The 19,743-nt window shown below is 41.4% G+C and overlaps 1 protein-coding gene across 1 annotated transcript in view; it reads left to right on the top strand.

The window, feature by feature from the left end:
* SLX4IP (SLX4 interacting protein) overlaps positions 1-19,743 on the top strand; it is a 137,768-nt gene that overhangs the window by 87,362 nt on the left and 30,663 nt on the right. Inside the window, exon 5 of the mRNA XM_066595644.1 lies at positions 14,818-14,895. Coding sequence (XP_066451741.1) covers positions 14,818-14,895 — 78 coding nt within the window. The remainder of the gene's footprint in view (positions 1-14,817; positions 14,896-19,743) is intronic.

Here is a 19,743-nt window from a genome sequence, read left to right as displayed (position 1 = left end):
AAACAAAAAAAACCCCATTTCAGTGAAAAATGGTATTAAAAACAGCCCTATATGTCAAAGCTGAAACAAAAATGACTAACAATGAAGAATTAAAATTCATTTAGCTACTAGGGCGGAAACATCCATATATATAACAGCCCACAAACACTTGAGGGTTCTCCATTTATTTCGGTAGCCTTGGAGAATAGGGCTAGGAGTATGAATGGATATATGTAGATGCAGTGATTTAATAGTAGACCTTGAGGCACACCTGGAATATTTCATTATAATCAAGAAGCTTCCTGACCCCTGTATTTATAGACATGACTAGTACCATGCTTCTGGAAAATGGACATATATAAACATAGAAGGACGGGCTTTGGGGAAGACTTAACTGGATGCTACAGAGAGTTAAGCAGGTGCCAGATTTTTGTGAGAAGCAGGCACCTGCCAGGCAACTCCAGATAGCTTTGCAGCTCAGAGGCACTTTCCCAGGCTCCCAAATGAATGGTCACTAATAGCCGTGGGAGAGGGCTTTCCACTGTTCTACACCGTACCACAGACTCTATTTGGCAGCCATGTGGAATATCGAGTCAACTTGGCTGTGACTCCACTGGAAAACAAGTGTTGCTGGATAGTTTTACAGTGAAAACTTAGTGTCTGATATTTCCTCTCACTGTCCTGGGACCATGAATTATAACAAGCAGGGCAGATTACCACTCCCTTCAAACGATTACTCATTCTGAAGCATTCAGTGCTAACGTTTAAATACAAGCTTTAATAATGCAGAAATTGTCTTCTGTTCTGCATCTGCTGAGGATGCCGGAGTGTCTGAATACTTAAAGAGTAAGGGGTATACAGACAAACAATGGGAGATTACATAAAGAATGGGTAAAGGGCATGCCTGGTTAAATGCACAACACCAATTCCAAAAAAGTTGGAATGCTGTGTAAAATGTAAAGAAAAAAAAAACTATTTGGATTCTTATATAACCATATTGTATCCACAATAGAACATAGAACACATCAGAAGTTCAAAGTGAGACATTTTCTATTTCATTAAAAAAAATAATAATAATAATTTAGAAATTGATGGCAGCAACACATCTCGAAAAAATTGGGACATCAGGCTGGGAGAGTTGGTAGTACTAATGGAAAATTGCTGGAGGGTTAGTTTTCTACTAAGTCACATTACTGTGGTATGAAAAGGAAATGTTAGAGAGGCAGAGTCTCTAAGAATCTAAGATGGTCAGAGGTTCACCAATATGAGAGAAACTGCGTCTAAAAATTGTGGAACGATTTCATAATCGTTTTCATTTACTCCAATGTAAAATTGTAAAGACTTTGACTGTCCCACCATCTAGATTTATGTAAAGGTGCCAGGTTGTGACATATTTCAGAATTTGGACTGAATCAGGCAATTAATGAGCAAGGTGGCTAAAAAATGCATAGTGTACATATGCAGTGCATGTATATATACATATTACATTTGGCATTCCCGCTATACTGGTGTTATACTGACACGATGCCCTTTAAACCCTGCAGAGAAAGAGAGATCAGATTTTGTCATACAGTGGCAGTATAGCTCTGGAAAAGAGGTAGTCGGATTAGATTTCTAAGGACCGAACATATGCCAAAAGTTTGTCCTTTGGCAAGTTGACATGTGGAAAAAAAACTTTGATAGAAAGATGTGGGCTTCTACTTTATTCTAAACAAAACCACACAAAAAAGTATATATTGAGGTAGATTTTTTTAAACGAAAATCAATGAATTTTAACACTGCAGAATTAATTTAGGTCAATGTAGATTTTTCGATGTAGTTCGATCAGCACATCCTTTGTTTTGGTGCTGATCTGTCATAATGTGAAACTGGTCTCCCTTTTGTGCTAAAACATGAAACTGAAAGGAAGGAGACACAGATTTGATGTTAGAAAAAGCTTTGACAGTGAGGGTGATCAAGGAGTGGAACAGGTTACCACAGGAGGTGGTGAGTTCTCCTTCAATGGAATTGTTCAAACAAAGGCTGGACAAATATCTGACTGGGATGACTTAGTGATCCTGCACTAAGCAGGGGGTTGGACCTGCTGACCCTGGTGGTCCCTTCCAACTCTACCATTCTATGATTCTATGTACGCGTTATCAGACGGTACTGGAATCTTGCTCGAGACATTACACCCATATGATACCATATAGTGTATTGTCCTGAGGAAGGCACCAGCGTTGTCTGTTAAGGAGCTGATGTTTTAGCACCTAATAAAAGGTCCTTTAATCTACAATCTAGGATGCACTGGAGTTTTTCATCAAGCAGCCTAAGGAGTCTAACATTGATTTGCAGGAATGCTGCCTTCCAATAGGTGTTGCTGCAGAGGTATTGTTGCATCTCCCTTATTTGCATATTACCCAGAGGAGCATAAATGGCCTTATAAGTCTCTTCGCTCACTCACCTTCTAGGTGCTCTCCCTAACGAGAAAAGATAGCATTCCTGACCAGTGTCCCTATGATTAACACATTAGAACTGAGATCCATACACATTAAGTTAGTTACTTGGGCAATATGAGGACTTGTAGTGGGCTAGCTTAGCTTATGAAGATACCAAAGAAGCCTGGGTCTGCAGAGCTGCTAGGACTGTTGGGTCTACACATTAGCACGACTTTTATCATATGGCCCTCTAGAGTAATGATTTCTTATATTGTTCTCTTTTTATAATTTTTAGTTGTTTCTAATATAGTGTTCTTTACGGGGATCATAAATGTTTTAAACAGAACATAGTTTGTGTTCATCGTTAATCTATGTTTAGTGTTTCAGGGCCACAGTTCCCTATAGCTACTGATATTTACAGAATGTGGAGTCTTACCATACTACATCCTAATAAGAAATACACTCATTAGGTGTAGGGGGGGTTACCATTTTTTGGAAGTACGGTATGTAGGTGAACATGTGTGCTTTCTAAATAGGTAGATTCCTATGGTGATCTAAGTTTAGTTCAGTAGAACTTGGGAGGTTCCGGCGCTGTGGCAGTAATACAAATGTTAAAATATGTCTGTATTACAGCTGTGTAAATGCAGCTTCGGTGACAGTTTGATGGTGACACTACTGCCATTGTGTTGCCAGCAGTTGAGGCATATTTTTGGGGTTGTACAGCTACAGTGAGACTCTATCCAGTGGCGTAACTATAGAGGATGCAGGGGATGCGGTTGCACCCGGGCCCAGGAGCCTTAGGGGGCCCATAAGGCCTCTCTTCTCCATATAGGGAACACAGTACTATAAGTAAAGCATTATAGTTGGGGGCCCTGTTACAAGTTTTGCATCGGGGCCCGGGAGCTTCAAGTTACGCCTCTGACTCTATCCATTGTATCCGGAAACGTCAAGCTACTGTACGCCCTCATCTGACAGTTGCATTAAAATAATGGAAAGTTTTCCTATTACTCACCATACATATTGGTGTGTGGCCCTATCAAAAAGGGAAGTGTCTGTAATGGAAGCCCTGTCAAACACCATATTATAGGATAGATTGAAATGTATCACTACCTAAAACATATTTACTTGTGTGAGTCATGAAAAGCAGGGAATCTTGTCGTCCAGAGCATCTGAAAGTGATCAGCCTTTTTATAGTCACTCGTTGAGTTCGGTTAGCTAGCTTGCCCACCCAAAGTGTTGTAGTTTTGGCAGTCGTAGCATTTTCACAATCAGAGCTATAGTGTGGTATTCTCTTAGCTAACTGTCCGTGGAGTGTTACTCTATTTTACTTGGAATTACGGGTCTTGTATTTTTGTTTGAAAGGTGTCCAAAATTGACATTAAACCAACAAACTGTTTTACATAATACTCGTAGAACCATGGAAATTAAATTAATTTTGGTTGCGGAACATACACCTAATCTTTTTTATTGATGATTTTTCCAAGGCGTTATAATAGATTTGTAAACTTCAAGCTGAGGCTTTACTGCTCATTTGCTAATTCTCTGTATGTAAAGAAGCCCTGCAGGCTCTGATTCCTCAGTCTTTAGTTTATGCTTCATCTGCCCATTGTAAATATGTTTAACAGTTGTATAACATTAAAACCACATGCCTAATATTGTGCAGGATCCTCTTTTGCCAGCAAAACAGCTTTGACCCTTCCATGCATGGACTCTACAAGACCTACAAAGGTGTCCTGTGGTATCTGGCACAAGGCCTTAACAGCAGATCCTTTAAGTCCTGTTGGTTGTGAGGTGAGGACTCCATGGATCCCACTTGGTTTTCCAGCACAACCCAGAGATATCTGAGGGATTTGGAGACAAAGTCAACATGTTGAGCTCTTCGACCTTGGGCTCTGTGTCGCGTACTTCAGACCACTGCTAAACAATTTTTTCAGCAGTGCGGCAGGACACATTTTCATAATGATAGAGGCCACTGCTGTTACAGGATGATGTTGTCATGAAGTGGTGTACTCGGTCTACAACTGTGTTTACTATGTATCAAAGTAACCATTACATGAATACCAAGACGGAAAGCTTCCCAGCAGAACATTGGCCAGAGCATCATCACACTACCACCAGTGTATTGTCTTTTTCTCATAGTGCATTCTAGTGACATCTCTTCCGTGGGTGGGCAACGCATACATACCCATCTGTCCACGTGATGTAGTGGAAAATGTGATCAGATTAGGCCACCTTCTTCCATTGTACCATAGTTCGAATCTGATGCTGACCTGCTCGTTGTAGAAGTATGTAGGGAGACCGAGATAAAAACAAATCAACTTGCATGACCCTTATAAGCACATATAAGGGTCATGCAAGGTCTAGCTGTTAGGATTCCTGGTTCTCACCCAGGCAGCCCGGGTTCGACTCCCAGTATGGGAAAGAGCATTTGATTCTATATCTGTCTGGGATGATTTAGTAAAATCCTGCACTGAGCAGGGGGTTGGACCCGATGGCCCTGAAGGTCCCTTCCAACTCTACCATTCTATGATTCACATTTCATTTAGCAGTTTATTAATTAAAAGCTTTACTTCATAAAGTTTGTTGTTTTTTTCCGAAAAAACATACGTTAAAAAGGCCACTTGAAAAAAAAACAAAAAACACTACATGCGTTTTCTACAAGGGTTTTTTTGGTGGCTTTTTTATTCACATACTTTTAGAATTATTCTTTTTTGACATTTTTCATGCCCTCTAGAGAAGTCTATGCAAATATTCTAAAAATATGGCCAACCTGCTGTAACTGCAAAGAAAACACCACTGACTTTTTAGCACGACAAGTGCAATGAAATAAAGCCACAAACAAATGTGCCGTTTTGTAGTGCACTTAACATTTTCCTATTGGCATCCCTGTAACGTCAAATCATGGCATTTTTGGCAAATTAAAAAAAATAAAATGCAGTAAAAAGTAACACTAAAAACATGGTATTTTTCCCTAAAATACCCTAACAGGTATTCATTTCCAGTAAGCTAGTGATCTTAAATGCAGTATTTGGCTCAACACCCAAAGTTGCGAGATTGTCGCTCCTATGGAAATCTTTAGTCACACAGGGTGCTTGATTGAATGCAGCTTTGACACTTGAGACATAAAAAATTACAGTTCACTGCAAAAACTATATAATATGTCACTTTCATGGCAACATTCACATATAAAATCTGGCCCTAGGCATTCTCGTTAAAGGGTTACACCACTTTCTACTAATTTTAACAAAGATGCAGGAACAGGATTATATTCATAGGCAGAGTAACTAACTGCGCAGTCGGGGAGTTCACATTGGCACACCGCTACCCCCTCCTTAAACAATGGCTGACTTACTGCGGGAATGGAACTGCTGTCCATTACAAAGCTCCTGTTGGTGGGGCAAGTGAACTGACCCATCCATCATTGGCCTCCATTGAACAATGCAACCCACCGCATTACTCGTGCTACTTGCTGATGTGGTACACAGCGTTATTGGTGCCCTTTGATGAATAGGTTGGGCCATGTTACATTTTAGTGGCCGCTTTATAAGTCGGAGCTATGTGCCGGTAGCAAGTCAACTGATGCTCAAGCTGGAGGTGGCGATGTACAAATGTGAACCTCCCAATTGCAGCGGTAAAACATATGTACTCTACCAATATCATCTTGTTCCTGCATCTCTGTTAAATTAGTAGAAAGTGGCCAATCCCTTTTAAGGGGTTGTCCAGAATAAGGACAAGTCTGCTTTTTTCCGCCAAAACAGAATCCCACCTTTCCACACATTGTGTGTGGTTTTGGAGCTCAGCGCCATTCACTTCATTGTAGATAAAAGGCAATACAAGACATAACCAATGGACAGTTATGGTACTGTTATTGGAAGCAATCACATTTTTGTAATTCTGTACAACCCCATTATTAAAAAATATATTTTAAAAAGCAACTTAATTGAGGTTAGTTCACTAGTGGGACCTAAATCATATGTTTAATAAAGTTTACAGCACTCCTTAAGACAAGTACATAAACATGATTAGGGATGAACGAGTATACTCGCTAAGGCACTACTCGCTGGAGTAGTGCCTTAGCCGAGTATCTCCCCGCTCGTCCCGAAAGATTCGGGTGTCGCCGCGGGGCCCCGAATCTTTAGGGACGAGCAGGGAGATACTCTGCTAAGGCACATTACTCGAGCAAGTAGTACCTTAGCGAGTATACTCGCTCATCCCTAAACATGATAGATTTGATATTGTAGTAACAGCAATAGCCCATACAATCAAATTAATTATTTTTCACTCTTCTTCCCATAAACCCAATAGAAATGAAAGGCTGATTAAAAATGGTGCCCTCCCAAAATACAACTCAACCTCCTATAACTATGTGACCAAAGATATAAAGATGTTAAGTCTGTGCAGAATACAAAACCGAAAATAATTTGTTGTGCCTTTAAGGCACAAGTGGCTAATGCATTAATGGGTTAAAGAACTTTTTGTCAGTCAAGTATCAGAATGTGAGTAAGTGAAACAAGGCTCACCTGTTTTCACATTAATAATATCGTAGGCGTTTCCTCCCGTAGGGAAATTGAAGGAACTTAGATGTCCGACTCATTTCCAAGACCTCTTTGTGTGCCCCTCTTTAGTTTGCCAATTCATAATTTTCTAATTCCATTCAAGATTGTGGACACAAGGGGAATCTTGTTTTCCGTAAAACAATCTGACGCTTTGACAGTGCGTTGCCATTTTATCCATACACAGTTTGAATGTGTGACATAAGACGGCATTATGACTGCGGAGCAATGACATTTGGTCTCTGAGCAGTATCACAAGTCTGGATGCCCTTGCACTGTGGTATAATCTGTCTGAAAAGCCGTGTCTGTCTACACACAAGCGTACGCTACTCTCACTTCTTTGTTCTTTTGGAATACACAGACAATGAATCACTTTTTACCGTGATCTTCACAATTAGAGGAAATGGTCATAAATCAAGAATTGTGTTAGTTTTATGTTATGCCTTTTGTCTCCATCATTTTAGAGATTTGTTTTTTTCTCGTCAGCACATATAAATTCCGACTAGGCTTTGGCAACTTTTTGTTCTTTTTTTGTTTTTTAAGTCTGTATTTCATAATGCTATGAAAATGACATCATTGCATTGACCTTATTTAGCGTTCGGATGGAAATCAGAGAATAGACTGACATGCCTGGCAGATTGTATCATGTCGGCAAAACAAGTGGAACATGTAGATGAATTTATACTCAAGGGCATTCGGCAACCCATGCTGTTGGGTTTCCATTTTCTACAAGTGATGGAGCTTTAGAAAATGAGTGAAAGGCAAAATGTTAAATAGTTATGTTACCCTTTTTTCATACAGAGGGGGGGTGGAGGGACATGTTGTAAAACTTTCTGCTATGGGATGAGGAATGTAGAACCTACAGCAGGAGCGGACACATCTTCTGGGATGAGGAATGTAGAACCTACACCAGGAGGGGACACATCTTCTGGGATGAGGAATGTAGTATCTACACCAGGAGGGGACACATCTTCTGGGATGAGGAATGTAGAATCTACACCAGGAGGGAACACATCTTCTGGGATGAGGAATGTAGAACCTACACCAGGAGGGGACACATCTTCTGTGGACACTCTTGGGACTATAACCAGCCCTTCAATAAAACTGTCTGGGCTTTGTCCAGTGCAAAAACCTGGGACAAGAGTCAGGTCAGCTTCTGACCAATTGGATGACTTTATTATTGTAGATGAACATTTATCTAAAGGAAGATTTAGGGAGAAAATTGAAGGATGTTCGCCAGCTCCATAGAGAGTATCTGCTTCCTTCAGGTTACTGCTGAGACTCCCTTGGATCTTGAGAATGGAGGTCCTATGTCCCCCTTTGCCTGTCGTTTCTCCACCTACAGTGACATCAGAATAAAGAGAATGCTGGCCAAGCATGCATGGTCGGTGCTCCATACGTTACCATGATGCTGACTGAAATAACTTCTTGCCACTCCGTTGTCTCTGCAGTCCCATTAAAAGTGAATGGAGCATTATCGCATTTGGATGACCAGTGCTCCTTTTAGTCTGCATCTTACTACAGGGGGTTCAATAACCACGCAGGGAGGACGAGGGGGTCACAGGACCCTGGTTCTTGAGTTCAGCGGGTGTTCTTAGCAGTAAGACCGGAACCAATCAGCAAGTTATCCCCTATCCTGTGTATGGGGATAACTTGTAATCTTGATACAACCCCTTTTAATGGGCTGTAAGCACTACACATATCTGTGGGGCTATCACTCTTTGTATGCCTTATTTACATACATGTGTAATATTAAGCAGCCATTCCCCCAATATATGGTAAGTGTGAGAGTAGTCATACATCAGTATATTGCACCTGTGCAGTTTTCCTCCATATTGCAATTTGCCTGTCTGCATTCTCTGGATGTGGTGTCTATACCTACCTTTGTATTTTGCATCACTATACTAGTAAATACGGCCTTCCTTGCTTTTAGCACAGTCAATTAGGAGTAGTAAAACAATAAATGCTAATTGCATTAAGATTGATATCTGGGTGAGCAAGCCATGGGTAACAATACCACAGTCAATAATGTCAGCTTTTAGACTGGATGGGAGAACGAGTAAGAGTAATTGGTGGCCTGTTGAAACCAACCTAGTCCCACCAGGTTTTAAGGAACCTATTTCTAGAGTTAATTTCCCAGATATAAAGTTCTTCAAAATGAAAACGTTGTCTAATTTTTTCCCTCCACTCAGAAATCAATGGGGGGGTCAGCGTCTCTCCATTTGGGAGGGAGGAGCGGTTTAGCTGTCTGAATAAGCCAAGTAGCTACAGAGCTTTCGGCGGGTCTAAAGTTCTGAGAAGCTAAATAAAGTAAATTAGATTTAAGAGACATCAGAATGTTAATTCTAATATCTATTCTTGATACATGTTGGCATGTCCTTCCAGGAGGAAGAGATTCTGGGGCAAGTTAGCCAAATGTGAGATAATCGCTATAAAATGAGCAAAACACAGAAAAGAAGAATGTTAGTACCTGGATTGTTGTGCAAACGGCACAGCATGTATAAGGACCTGTCACCAGTTGAATCCTCCATAGTAGATCCAACACGAGAAGAAAAGCAGGGGATTCATGGCATTACTCAGCAGAGGGACCAAAACACCGTTAGATAGTTAACACACTAATTCGACAGGTGATGTGTTAGTTCAGGTCTTCCACCTTTTTCGGGCCATAGAATGTACAAGTCCTGCACTGAAATGCAATGCTTTTCAAATGAAAGTGTTAACCATCTGCTGGTTTCTTGGTCCTTTTATCTAGCAGTGCCATAAACACCATGTTTTCCCTTTCGTGTTGAATGTGAGATAATGTCCCTTATTTGCATATTACCCAGAGGAGCATAAATGGCCTTTTGAGTCTCCTTACTCACCGTCTAGGTGGTCTCCCTAAGGAGTAAAGATGGCGCTTCTGACCCCGTCCCAGACCTCTCACTAGCAAAGCCAGACTCCTACTGTACACTGATGAATGGCAAATACTCTGAAACAGCTGTCTGTACATGGAGTCTGGCTTTGCTTTTAATTCCCAGTCATTGTTACAAGGCCTGTATAAAGAGTCTAACTTTGGCTAGAAGGAATGCTGCCTTCCAACAGGTGGCACTGTGGAGGTATTATTCCATCTCCCTTATTTGCATGTGAGATAATGTCTCTGGGAAAGTCAACATCTCCAGTAAAGCTCTGAGGTACTCAAATTAGCTCTCGTTAAGAGTTTAAAAAACTTTCTTGTATCTTGAAACAATTTTGAAAAACCACAAGAACATAGGAGGATACGTTAAATCTCAGATGGTGTCAATTGAATATTGAGCGTGTTCTCCCAACCCCCACATAATATGAGTAGTGATTTGCAATAACCCAAGAGAATACATTTTAGACATTGACTTGGAGTAAGGGGCAGTACAAGGTATAAAATCCTCCAACCAGTTCAAGTCTTAAGTAAGGTGGCCTACACTTTGCATATAGTTCCTGGAAAGACCAATGGAAGGAGAAATTCTGCAGACGCAGCTGTCTGCTCCATTTAGAAGATTAGTGAGATCTTAGTCTGACTTTTCTGTAATAAGATCACTTGACTCTCCTTCCAGTAGAGAACCATTGGTTGCCCATGTCCGCAATCAACCTGTCTAGATCCCGTTCACTGTAGCACTACGAGTTTCAGATGAGACAGGTGTTTCCTGTTTGCAGCAGCTGTCAAGTGTTCTTTTTAAATTAGTTGGTGGGGCGAATCCTACTTGAATCAAAACCACTAATGCTAAACTAAATAGTTTGCTATTCTATGAAGAAAAGACAAAATCTATATATTCACAAGTTCTCAGACGTGCTTAATCATATAATCTATAAATAAACAGCAACGGAGGCAAACCGGAGATTTATTATAAGTTTGTACAGTATCAACATATCCAACAGAAACACAGAAGAGAAACCTTGCCGAGACTTGGAACAAGTTTAAACCTGGTTTAATAGGACTGCGTGGAAGAGTGAAGGAACAGGATTTACTGTATCTACACGTCTTTGGCCATACGGCATTTGCATAAAAAAACAATTTTAACAATATGAGAAGTAAAAGGCATTACAAGGATGATAATTTGATATGGAATTCCAGTAGACAAGATATTGAACATACGTCGGTCGATATGTGAAAGAATATCTAGCATATAGTAATCTTTGCTCCAGAAGTGATGGAAGCCCATAATCTGCATTGTAACACAAGTCTACTAGAATTACGAGGTGGCTGCAAGGAATTCCTTCTTTGTTGGAGTCTATATGCTGTTCAATTTCCCTTTCTATCGACGGCTATACGCCTTTACGAGAAACTCAATTTATTTTTGTTGCTTATATAGTGCCAATATATTCTGCAGTCACATCAGTCTCTGTCCCCAATGGGACTAAGAATCTCCTTTCCCTATTCCAAAGACACGCTAACCTACCATAGAAAGCCTACTCAAACGGGGAGAACATGTAAACTCCATGGACGTAGATGTTGTCCTTGGTCGAACTGGGGAGCCTAGTGCTGTAAGGCAACCGCACTAACCACTGAGACACCATGCTGAATCAAAGGATTTGATTTCAACGAGAGTGAAGTCAGTTATGGCACTTCTGCTGCTAACAGTAGGCCAGGCTATCGCCAAGGATCCCAAGTGGTGGATCACCGGCAATCAGCTATTGAGGACCTATCCTGAGGACAGCTCATCAATAGTTTTTACTCAGAAAATCCCTTTAAAGAAAAGACTGTAGCATAAAATGTTACTCTAAGTGTGGAAGCGCTGGGAAACTTAGACGTCCATACAGGTTGGTTTTGTGGAAGTAACATGAATTTCAATTTCTTAAAATATCCTTAAGGGTGTCTTAAGTAAAGTTTTATTATTTTTTTTATAACTAAAAACTGTTTAATGTTCATTGAAATGTAAAAAACAGGTTTTTAGATCTTTGCTCAAATAGATTAAAATTAAATGCCAAAACCTTGTTTGATATTTCCTGCTATCTTTTTAATACATTGATGACTCTAGAAATACACAAATAACTTTCAAGGGCCACTCCAGGTTTTTGTTTTTTTTTATTCATTCATTATTTAGCTATACCTCCAGTATAGAGTTGAGTGAACGTACTCTGCTGAGCTTGATGTTCGCTCGAGTAAGAGCGTACTCGATGGTGCTCGTTACACGAATGAGCATCACGCCGTGTTCGACCCCAGTTTTTGGCTCCTCCCTGCTGTGACATGCCTGTTTTGGCTCCTCCCTGCCACGATGCAGTGCGCGCGTCAATGGCAACTTTTTTGGCTGGCTGAGAGAGAGAGAAAAAGAAAAGCTCGGCACCCGGCGTCCCACATACAAAAATGCTCGAGTCTCCCATTGTAGTCAATGGTGTTCATTACTAGAGTAGAGCTCTTGAATTTTACGAAAAGCTTGACTCGAATAATGCGGACTCGAGCATTTGGGTGTTCGATCATCTCTACTCCAGTATATATGAGTGAGCTAGTATTTCCTTGGTTAGTTTCTCTGTGTCTGGAACAACCAGCTTTTTTCCCCCCCTATTGGTCATGTAATCTCACTTTTGATGAGTTTAGGTCTACCTGGGGGTTGTGGATTCATTTTTTAGTCAGTTTCTCAGTGATGCTGTTGCATGGATATACCACAGCAACTGTGTTTAGAGGGAGACATGCATTCCTGTCACAGTTGCCGATGATGACTACACAGCGCATGTCACATAGGCATAATAGAGGAGATCACAGCTCATCCTCCTGACTGTATACTTATGGTCTGCAGCTTATTTAGGTGAATATAGAAGGTAATGATAATTAAACTCCCCCAGCTTGCAGGTAGAATGGTACTGTATAACCATAGCTAATGCTGGGCTGATGCGTCATGATATAGATGTGAAACTGAAAGTTAAAAAAAACAACTTACTCTTAAGATGGTGCCTGATAAGCATCAGACTGGGGGCTGTACTGCATGGAAGTGCCTGGAATACGCAGAGGAGACCCTCCAGAGTGCGAGAGACAATCAGATTAGGGGCACAGGGATAGAGAAATGTGTTTTGTTAGAGTGGCCGTTTTAAACGAATATTAAACCACAACATCATAACAGTAGGTACCAGGACACTAAACTCCTCAGCTACACATGCAACTAGGGCCTCCTGCACATGACAGGGTCAGGTCCAGCACGCGGGATCCAACCCTGTGCTCAGCTGGTATCCAGATTCTTCATCTGTACTGCGGGAGCGCCGGCTGGCACGCATGCGCAGTACAGTTAATGCCGTGCCGTCGCAAGGCGATGACGCGGATCCCCCAAGACTCTTCTGCAGTGCTCTCTGCGTAAGGGCCGCGGGACAGACAACTTCCATTAACTTCAATGGAAGCCGGCCAGGCGGAAATCCACACAGAATAGAGCATGCTGTGATTTTCCTGCTGCGAGCTAAAATTACTGCTCGTGTGCAGGAAGCAGCAGTTCGCCATAGGAGGCTATGGGAAGTATTTGCAGCGGAAACCCAGAGGCAGCCGCCAGCCCCGGATTCCACAATTCAAATCTGCCCGTGTGCTGGAGCCCTTACGGAAAACATACAACAATGCACTTCTTATACAAAACTACAAATGTATTTGAAATAATAATTTTAAAAAGTTATTCAAGAAATACAACAACCCCCGAGGTAAAAAGCGCCAATATACCGCTATAAGACAATAACTCATGGTGCGATATTACTGTGTTCTGTACCAAGTAACCAGATGTTCATGCAATAGGTATTGTCTTATAACCGCTTGTTGGTGTTTTCTTATCTCTACATGGAAGAAAATCATGAATAGTTCCCATACAAGTTTGCAAAGTCTTCTTTAATAAAAACTATAACATGATGGTCATGTTTGTTGTCGCATAGACTTTCCAAGAACTTATAAAGCCAAGCAGAGTCTGAATAACATAATAACGGAATGAAGATGGCTCAATGACTAAGGCCGCCTGCAGACGGGTGGGTCGGATCCGGCGGAGAGGATTCTCGCCACGGGACCCGACCAGAGCGCCTGCAGGGACTAGCGCGTACTCGCCCGCGGCTCCGGCTGTTTGATGTTCCGGCTTGCTGGGCAGCCGGCGCATGCGCAGACTGGAGTCGGCCGCGGGTAAGTGACGTTTCTGTGCGCAGTTTGCCGCGGTTTGTTTGTTAACGCAATCCTATGCAGGCTTCCAGCGGCGGAAATCCCGCTCGTGTGCAGGCAGCCTAAAGGTGCTATTATACGGAACGATTATCGTTGGGATTTCCGTGATCCAATGGGAATCTGAAGGATTATCGTTCAGTGTAAATGCATGCAGCGACTGAATGACGAACAAGAAGTCTTTCACGTCTCGCTCGTCGTTCAGTTTCTGCAAGCAGAAAACTCAACAACGTATCGTTCTGTGTAAAGGGCAGTCATTCACTTATGAAGAATTGCCTGTTTACCGTGAATGGAGGCGGGTGGGCTGGAACGAACCCCGGACCTGCTCCGTCTCCAACCACTAGACTGTCTGTTGGGCATCTGTTTCCCGGCAATTTGTAAAAACACCCTTGTAGTTGCAAATTTTTGAAAATTCTTTTGAAGAGGAAGGGTTTTCAAAGCTAAACCTCTACTACCGGGTCATGTTCTCATCCCTAGTCCTTCATACCTTTTATACGATAATCACATACTAAATGTTATTCATCATTAATATCATACTGTTCTCAGCGGAACCGTTAAGAATCCTGATGAAGCACTGCCCTCTGCTGCATCGTGTCCGCTGCGTACTGGAACTCCCTCATACATCTGTCTCACATCATGGGGCCTTTTCATCATGGCAATATTTGTAGTTTTAACATCTGCTTTGTTTTCACAGCTTATTACGAGTAAATGCCAGATTTTTAATGCATTATTTTTTGTTTTTGTTTAGGAACTCGGTTGAGGATTGCGGCTTACTTTATTAGGAGATGGGTTAACCTTCGCTGCGTTGCACAACATCAGTTTCGAGGTATATTATGATTGTACTATATCTATTCTACTTTTGGACTTGTTTGTACTGTCCTACAAAGAATACATCCACTGATGTATATTAAGCCTCTTGAGTTTGCATCATTTTGAAGAGACTCTTTCACTCTCTTTTTGCGCCTCTCTCGGAGGGAAGCACAAGGTGGTGACCGTCCCACTGTGATAGTTCTGCTGTAGTTTTTGAGAAACTTGTCTTTTTTGAGTAGCAGCAAATGCATAGAGGATTACTTAAAGTAGTCCTGGATATCCATGAGCTGCAGGATAGCTACACGCTCCCCGCTCTCCAGCCAATGATTGAGAGCTCTCTGCTTATTACTATGCATAGAGAGAGAGCTGTCAACCAATCATTGGCAGGAGGATGGGGTGGGTGTGCCTAGGCTGCAGGTCAGGAATATGCAGGACTAGTTCTATATGAGGCCGCTTCTTATTATATGAAACATTTTCCAAAATGACTGCACTGATCTACAAAGCGGATATAGCACTGTAATCAGCGTGACTATCTTATGCTGCTCCCATGAGGACTGCAAAAAGATGGCGACAGAGTCTCTTTTAGGCACCCCGCCACCTCTTTATTACTTTTTTTTTTCAATTAGGGTCATTTGTTCATAGGAAAAAAATAATTTGGCCCATAGTTTTATTTTTTTATTCAACTTCCAACAGTTTCTATAAAATTCAATGGGCTGTCCATGGAATGGATGAAAGTTTTAGATCCCCCAAAGTGGGAGGGCTGAACAGTGGGAGATACCTCTTTTAACTCCAACTTTTTTTTAAGAGAGTATGTGAAAATATTTTTTTCGGAACCAGACAACCGCATTAGGAACTGTTATGCGTGACCAAAGTTAATAGCAGTCATAGTGACATTGATTTATATGTGAGTTCAGGCCTATCTAATCCTCAACCAGCTCACAACACGGTTTCTAGAAGCTCCGGTAAATGCCTTAAATGCTAAAGAGCTGTGAAAAAGTATTTTTAGTTGCCTTATTACTGAATATTTGTTGAAAGGTTCTTGATCTTTATACAGAATTACATATTAGCCGAAGGAAATTTGTAAAGGCCATAACACAGTTTGGGGAATTTTACTACATTTTCATTGGTGGCAAGCAGTCTCTCAGCATCACGGTTGAGTGACAGGGCTCTCCTTCTCGAGCACCACCCACTTGCCCATTTAAAAAGGACAGCAGAGGAGTCAAATAACCCCGAACTTTATTTAGAGCAGCTTTACAACAGGACAGCTTTTTGGATATTCATCCATGATGTTTTATAAATTTCTTGTTGAGTTATCAACGTGCCATTTGCGTAATTTTGGCAGGTTGGACACTCCTGTCCTCCTTCCTGTCTTCGTTGTTGTAACTACTTCACTCTTATGGTAATGTTTTATATACTGTATGGTAAGATTTAGGATCAACAGGGATCTCAGAGAAATATCAAATTATAGGAAGCGTGACTCTGATTAGCATTCCTGCAAGTCAATGTTAGACTATTTATACAGGCCTTGTAACAATGACTGGGAATTGAAAGCCAAGCCAGGATCCATATACAGACAGCTGTTTCAGGGTGTTTGCCCCTCATCAGTGTGCAGTAGATTTCTGGCTTGGCTAGTGAGAGGACAATAGATGTGGGTCAGAAACGCTATCTTATCTCCTTAGGGAGAGCACCTAGAAGGTGAGTGAGGAGACGAACAAGGCCACTCATGCTTCTCTGAGTAATATGCAAATAGGGAGATGGAACAATAACTCTGCAGCGCCACCTATTGGAACGCAGCATTGCTGCAAGTAAATGTTATACTCCTTATACAAGCCTTGTAGCAATGACTGGGAATTAAAATACAAGCCAGAGTCCATACGCAGACAGCTGTTTCGGGGTGTTTGCCCCTCATCAGTGTGCAGTAGGTTTCTGGCTTGGCTAGCGAGAGGCCTGTGAGACCTGGTTCCAGCGCTGCATCCCAAACAGCGGTCCGGTCCAGTTGCTGGACAACCTGATGCTTCCTCCACTGGTGCTCCAGCTCCATCCTCCGACATAGTTCTGCTTGCCCGGGTAGCAGTTTTTCTGCTCTGGTTGCACAGTGGTGTCAAGTTTTTGAGGCAGCTCCAGTACCTTTACTGCTGCTCCAGCTTGTCCTCCACCACAGCCCTAGCTGCGTTCTTTCTGCTTTTGCTGCACAGCAACGTCAGGTTGTTAAGGCAATCGGTACCCAAAGATGATGTCAGGGCTACTTAAATGGAATTGTCCAGATATGCACTGCCTCTTAATTAAAGTTCATACCCTGTCCTGGTTCTCCTTTCTTCTGCTATTGTTCCGGTTTTGACTCCTGATTGGTGCTAATCATGACTTTGGCCTACTGGTTGGATTTTGCCTCTGCTGTGTATTGTTTGTGGTACCTGTTCTACTTCTGGCCCTGACTCTTGACACTCTTCCTGACTGCGCTGCTGTTGCAGCAGCACTACTGATACTAATCTGTGACTGTTGTGGTGACCGAAACTTGGGGATCCTCCTGTAGCAAGTCCCCACCTCCTTGTGAAAACTCCAGGGGGCCCCATAGACCCCACACCACAGTCTAGCCAGTGCCAAGCGAATTACAGTTTAGATGATCCATATCTCTGGTGTGTGACCGTAACATATTTATTATATTTTTTATGTCTCTGACCTACAAAACAATGCTTATTCTACAAATGCAATCCATGAAAATGGTCTCTTATACTAAAAATGGTCATACAGCACTGCTACAGGATAACCACTCAGTATCTTCCATGTTATTCCCTCTTGTAGTTGATAAATGATATTCTTTACTAGTGTGTATTGTAACATAATACAGCTCTCACCGGTTATTTTTACACTCATCTGTCATATCATTACTAGCATACAATAATTTAGGGTAATGTAATCTCCCTACAGATGCCATTAAATTTGATAAATGGTATTTTTTGTCCGCTTTGTGTTTCTGTGTGGGACAGAATTTTTTTTTTTTTAGTGAGATGGTGGGAACCAATTTTGACAGCCTACAGATTTGAATGCCGGCATGTCCATATATGTAATGTATTGATATTTGGGTCATAGAAACAACAGAAAGAACTTTAGATATTTCATGTTGAGTTTCACCTGAGATACATTTCACTCTTCAGGATATTTCAGCTGGACAGCAGCAACCAACTAATTTTGTAGCAAAGCTCTGAGCCTGTGAAATCTGAGTCCACATTGTTCTCATTATTGGTCAGATGTAACCCAAAACCAATCTTTAGGTGGTGTTATCAAAGGAAATTTTTTTTCTCAGGCTTCCATGAGGTGTTCATGATTGTGTGATGTTGCAGCCATGATAATGAAGCATTCAACTTCTATATAGGTCTGGGACTCCACTATGTTCTTGACACTAATTAGCCTTATATACAAAGCAGAAAAATTCCTCATCACAGTAGAGCTATGACTAAATTGAATGTATACCGTTTCTTGGTGAACAGCCAAGTCAAAGAATGTCTAATATAGTTTTTGCAAACGGCTATACACTCCTCATCCAATACATTTACATTTCCAATAGAGTATTTTATCAATTTCATTCAGTGTTAAAGGGGTATAGCCATCATATAATGTTATGGCATATAGGAAACACTCAAGCTGGCCTCCCGAAAATACGTTGAGCTTATGAGCAACCTATTAAACCCCCATAGAGTATATTACACCAATCTCCACCTAAGTAAACGCCCCATACCTTTCAATCAATCTCTCAGATTATGGAGGGATTGACTGTTGTATGAATATGGAGATCTCATGACCGTTGATGATAGGGGAAAGAAGGATTGGGCATGTTGCATTTCAACAATCAATCCTTTTGTTCTTTTTGGAGATAAGCAGCCACCAGAGCTCTCTATGGCTTTTTCTACTCTTCCCATCGAAACCACATGAACATTCAAATGAACCAAGTTTTCTTGTGTATGGGGGAGACAGGAGAAATAGTTGCCAATCAGAAAAGCGTTCGGTCTACAGCTATTGACGTTGCATGTGCTCTTAAATTCTACCTGGATTACTGTGACATCTGCCCAAAATGTGAGAAGACATCTGGGACTTTGTTCTATTTCTTATAGTCCTGTCCCCAGATCTATGGATTCTCAGAACAAGTTGTTACATTTTTCAATGATAACATGGGCATCTATCCAAGATCATTAAAAACCTGTCTACGTCTGGTAGACCCTGATGATTTCCCAGCAGATTTATCTTTTGTAACCACAGCTCTCTTTAATCCTAGAAAGACCCTTCTTAAAAAGAAAATAGTTGACCCCTTGGATGGCCACCTTGTAAGATTGGATCCGTTAAATTAATCTCGCTATCCCTCTGGTTAAATGGCTATATAAGCATAGAGACCATCAAGATAACCTTTCGGTATATGAATACTCTTTAGAAAAACAATCGTATCCTCATTTAGATCTTCGGATTGCATGGCTGCTTTCTAAACATCCCTTTCTTCATTGACCCTCCCTTAATGGGGGGTTTAAGGTCTTTTTACGGTGGCAGATTTTCTTCCGGGAATGAACGTCAATTGGCATTTTTGTAAGTTGATTGATGCTTGCTCAGCTTCATTTACCTGGACTAATCAACACTACAATATGTGCCCGAACAAGCGTTGGTACAATCATTTGTCCCCATACAGTTCCATCCTTAGTTGTCGGCAGCACATCGCTGTTTACACAGGATGATGTGCTGCCAACAACAAATAATGTTTGGTGCCATGTAAAAGATGTGATCACATGACAAGCAAAAATTAGCTCATTTGTTGGGCGGTCAGTGGCATTTTCCTACAGGCAGATGATTGGGTGAATGTTCATTCATAATCCTCATTTCTGTG

This window comes from Eleutherodactylus coqui, chromosome 3 (assembly GCF_035609145.1).
Source record: "Eleutherodactylus coqui strain aEleCoq1 chromosome 3, aEleCoq1.hap1, whole genome shotgun sequence".
NCBI lineage: Eukaryota > Metazoa > Chordata > Amphibia > Anura > Eleutherodactylidae > Eleutherodactylus > Eleutherodactylus coqui.
Note: the sequence above shows the minus strand (reverse complement) of the source record. Positions and strands in the feature narration are given on the sequence as shown.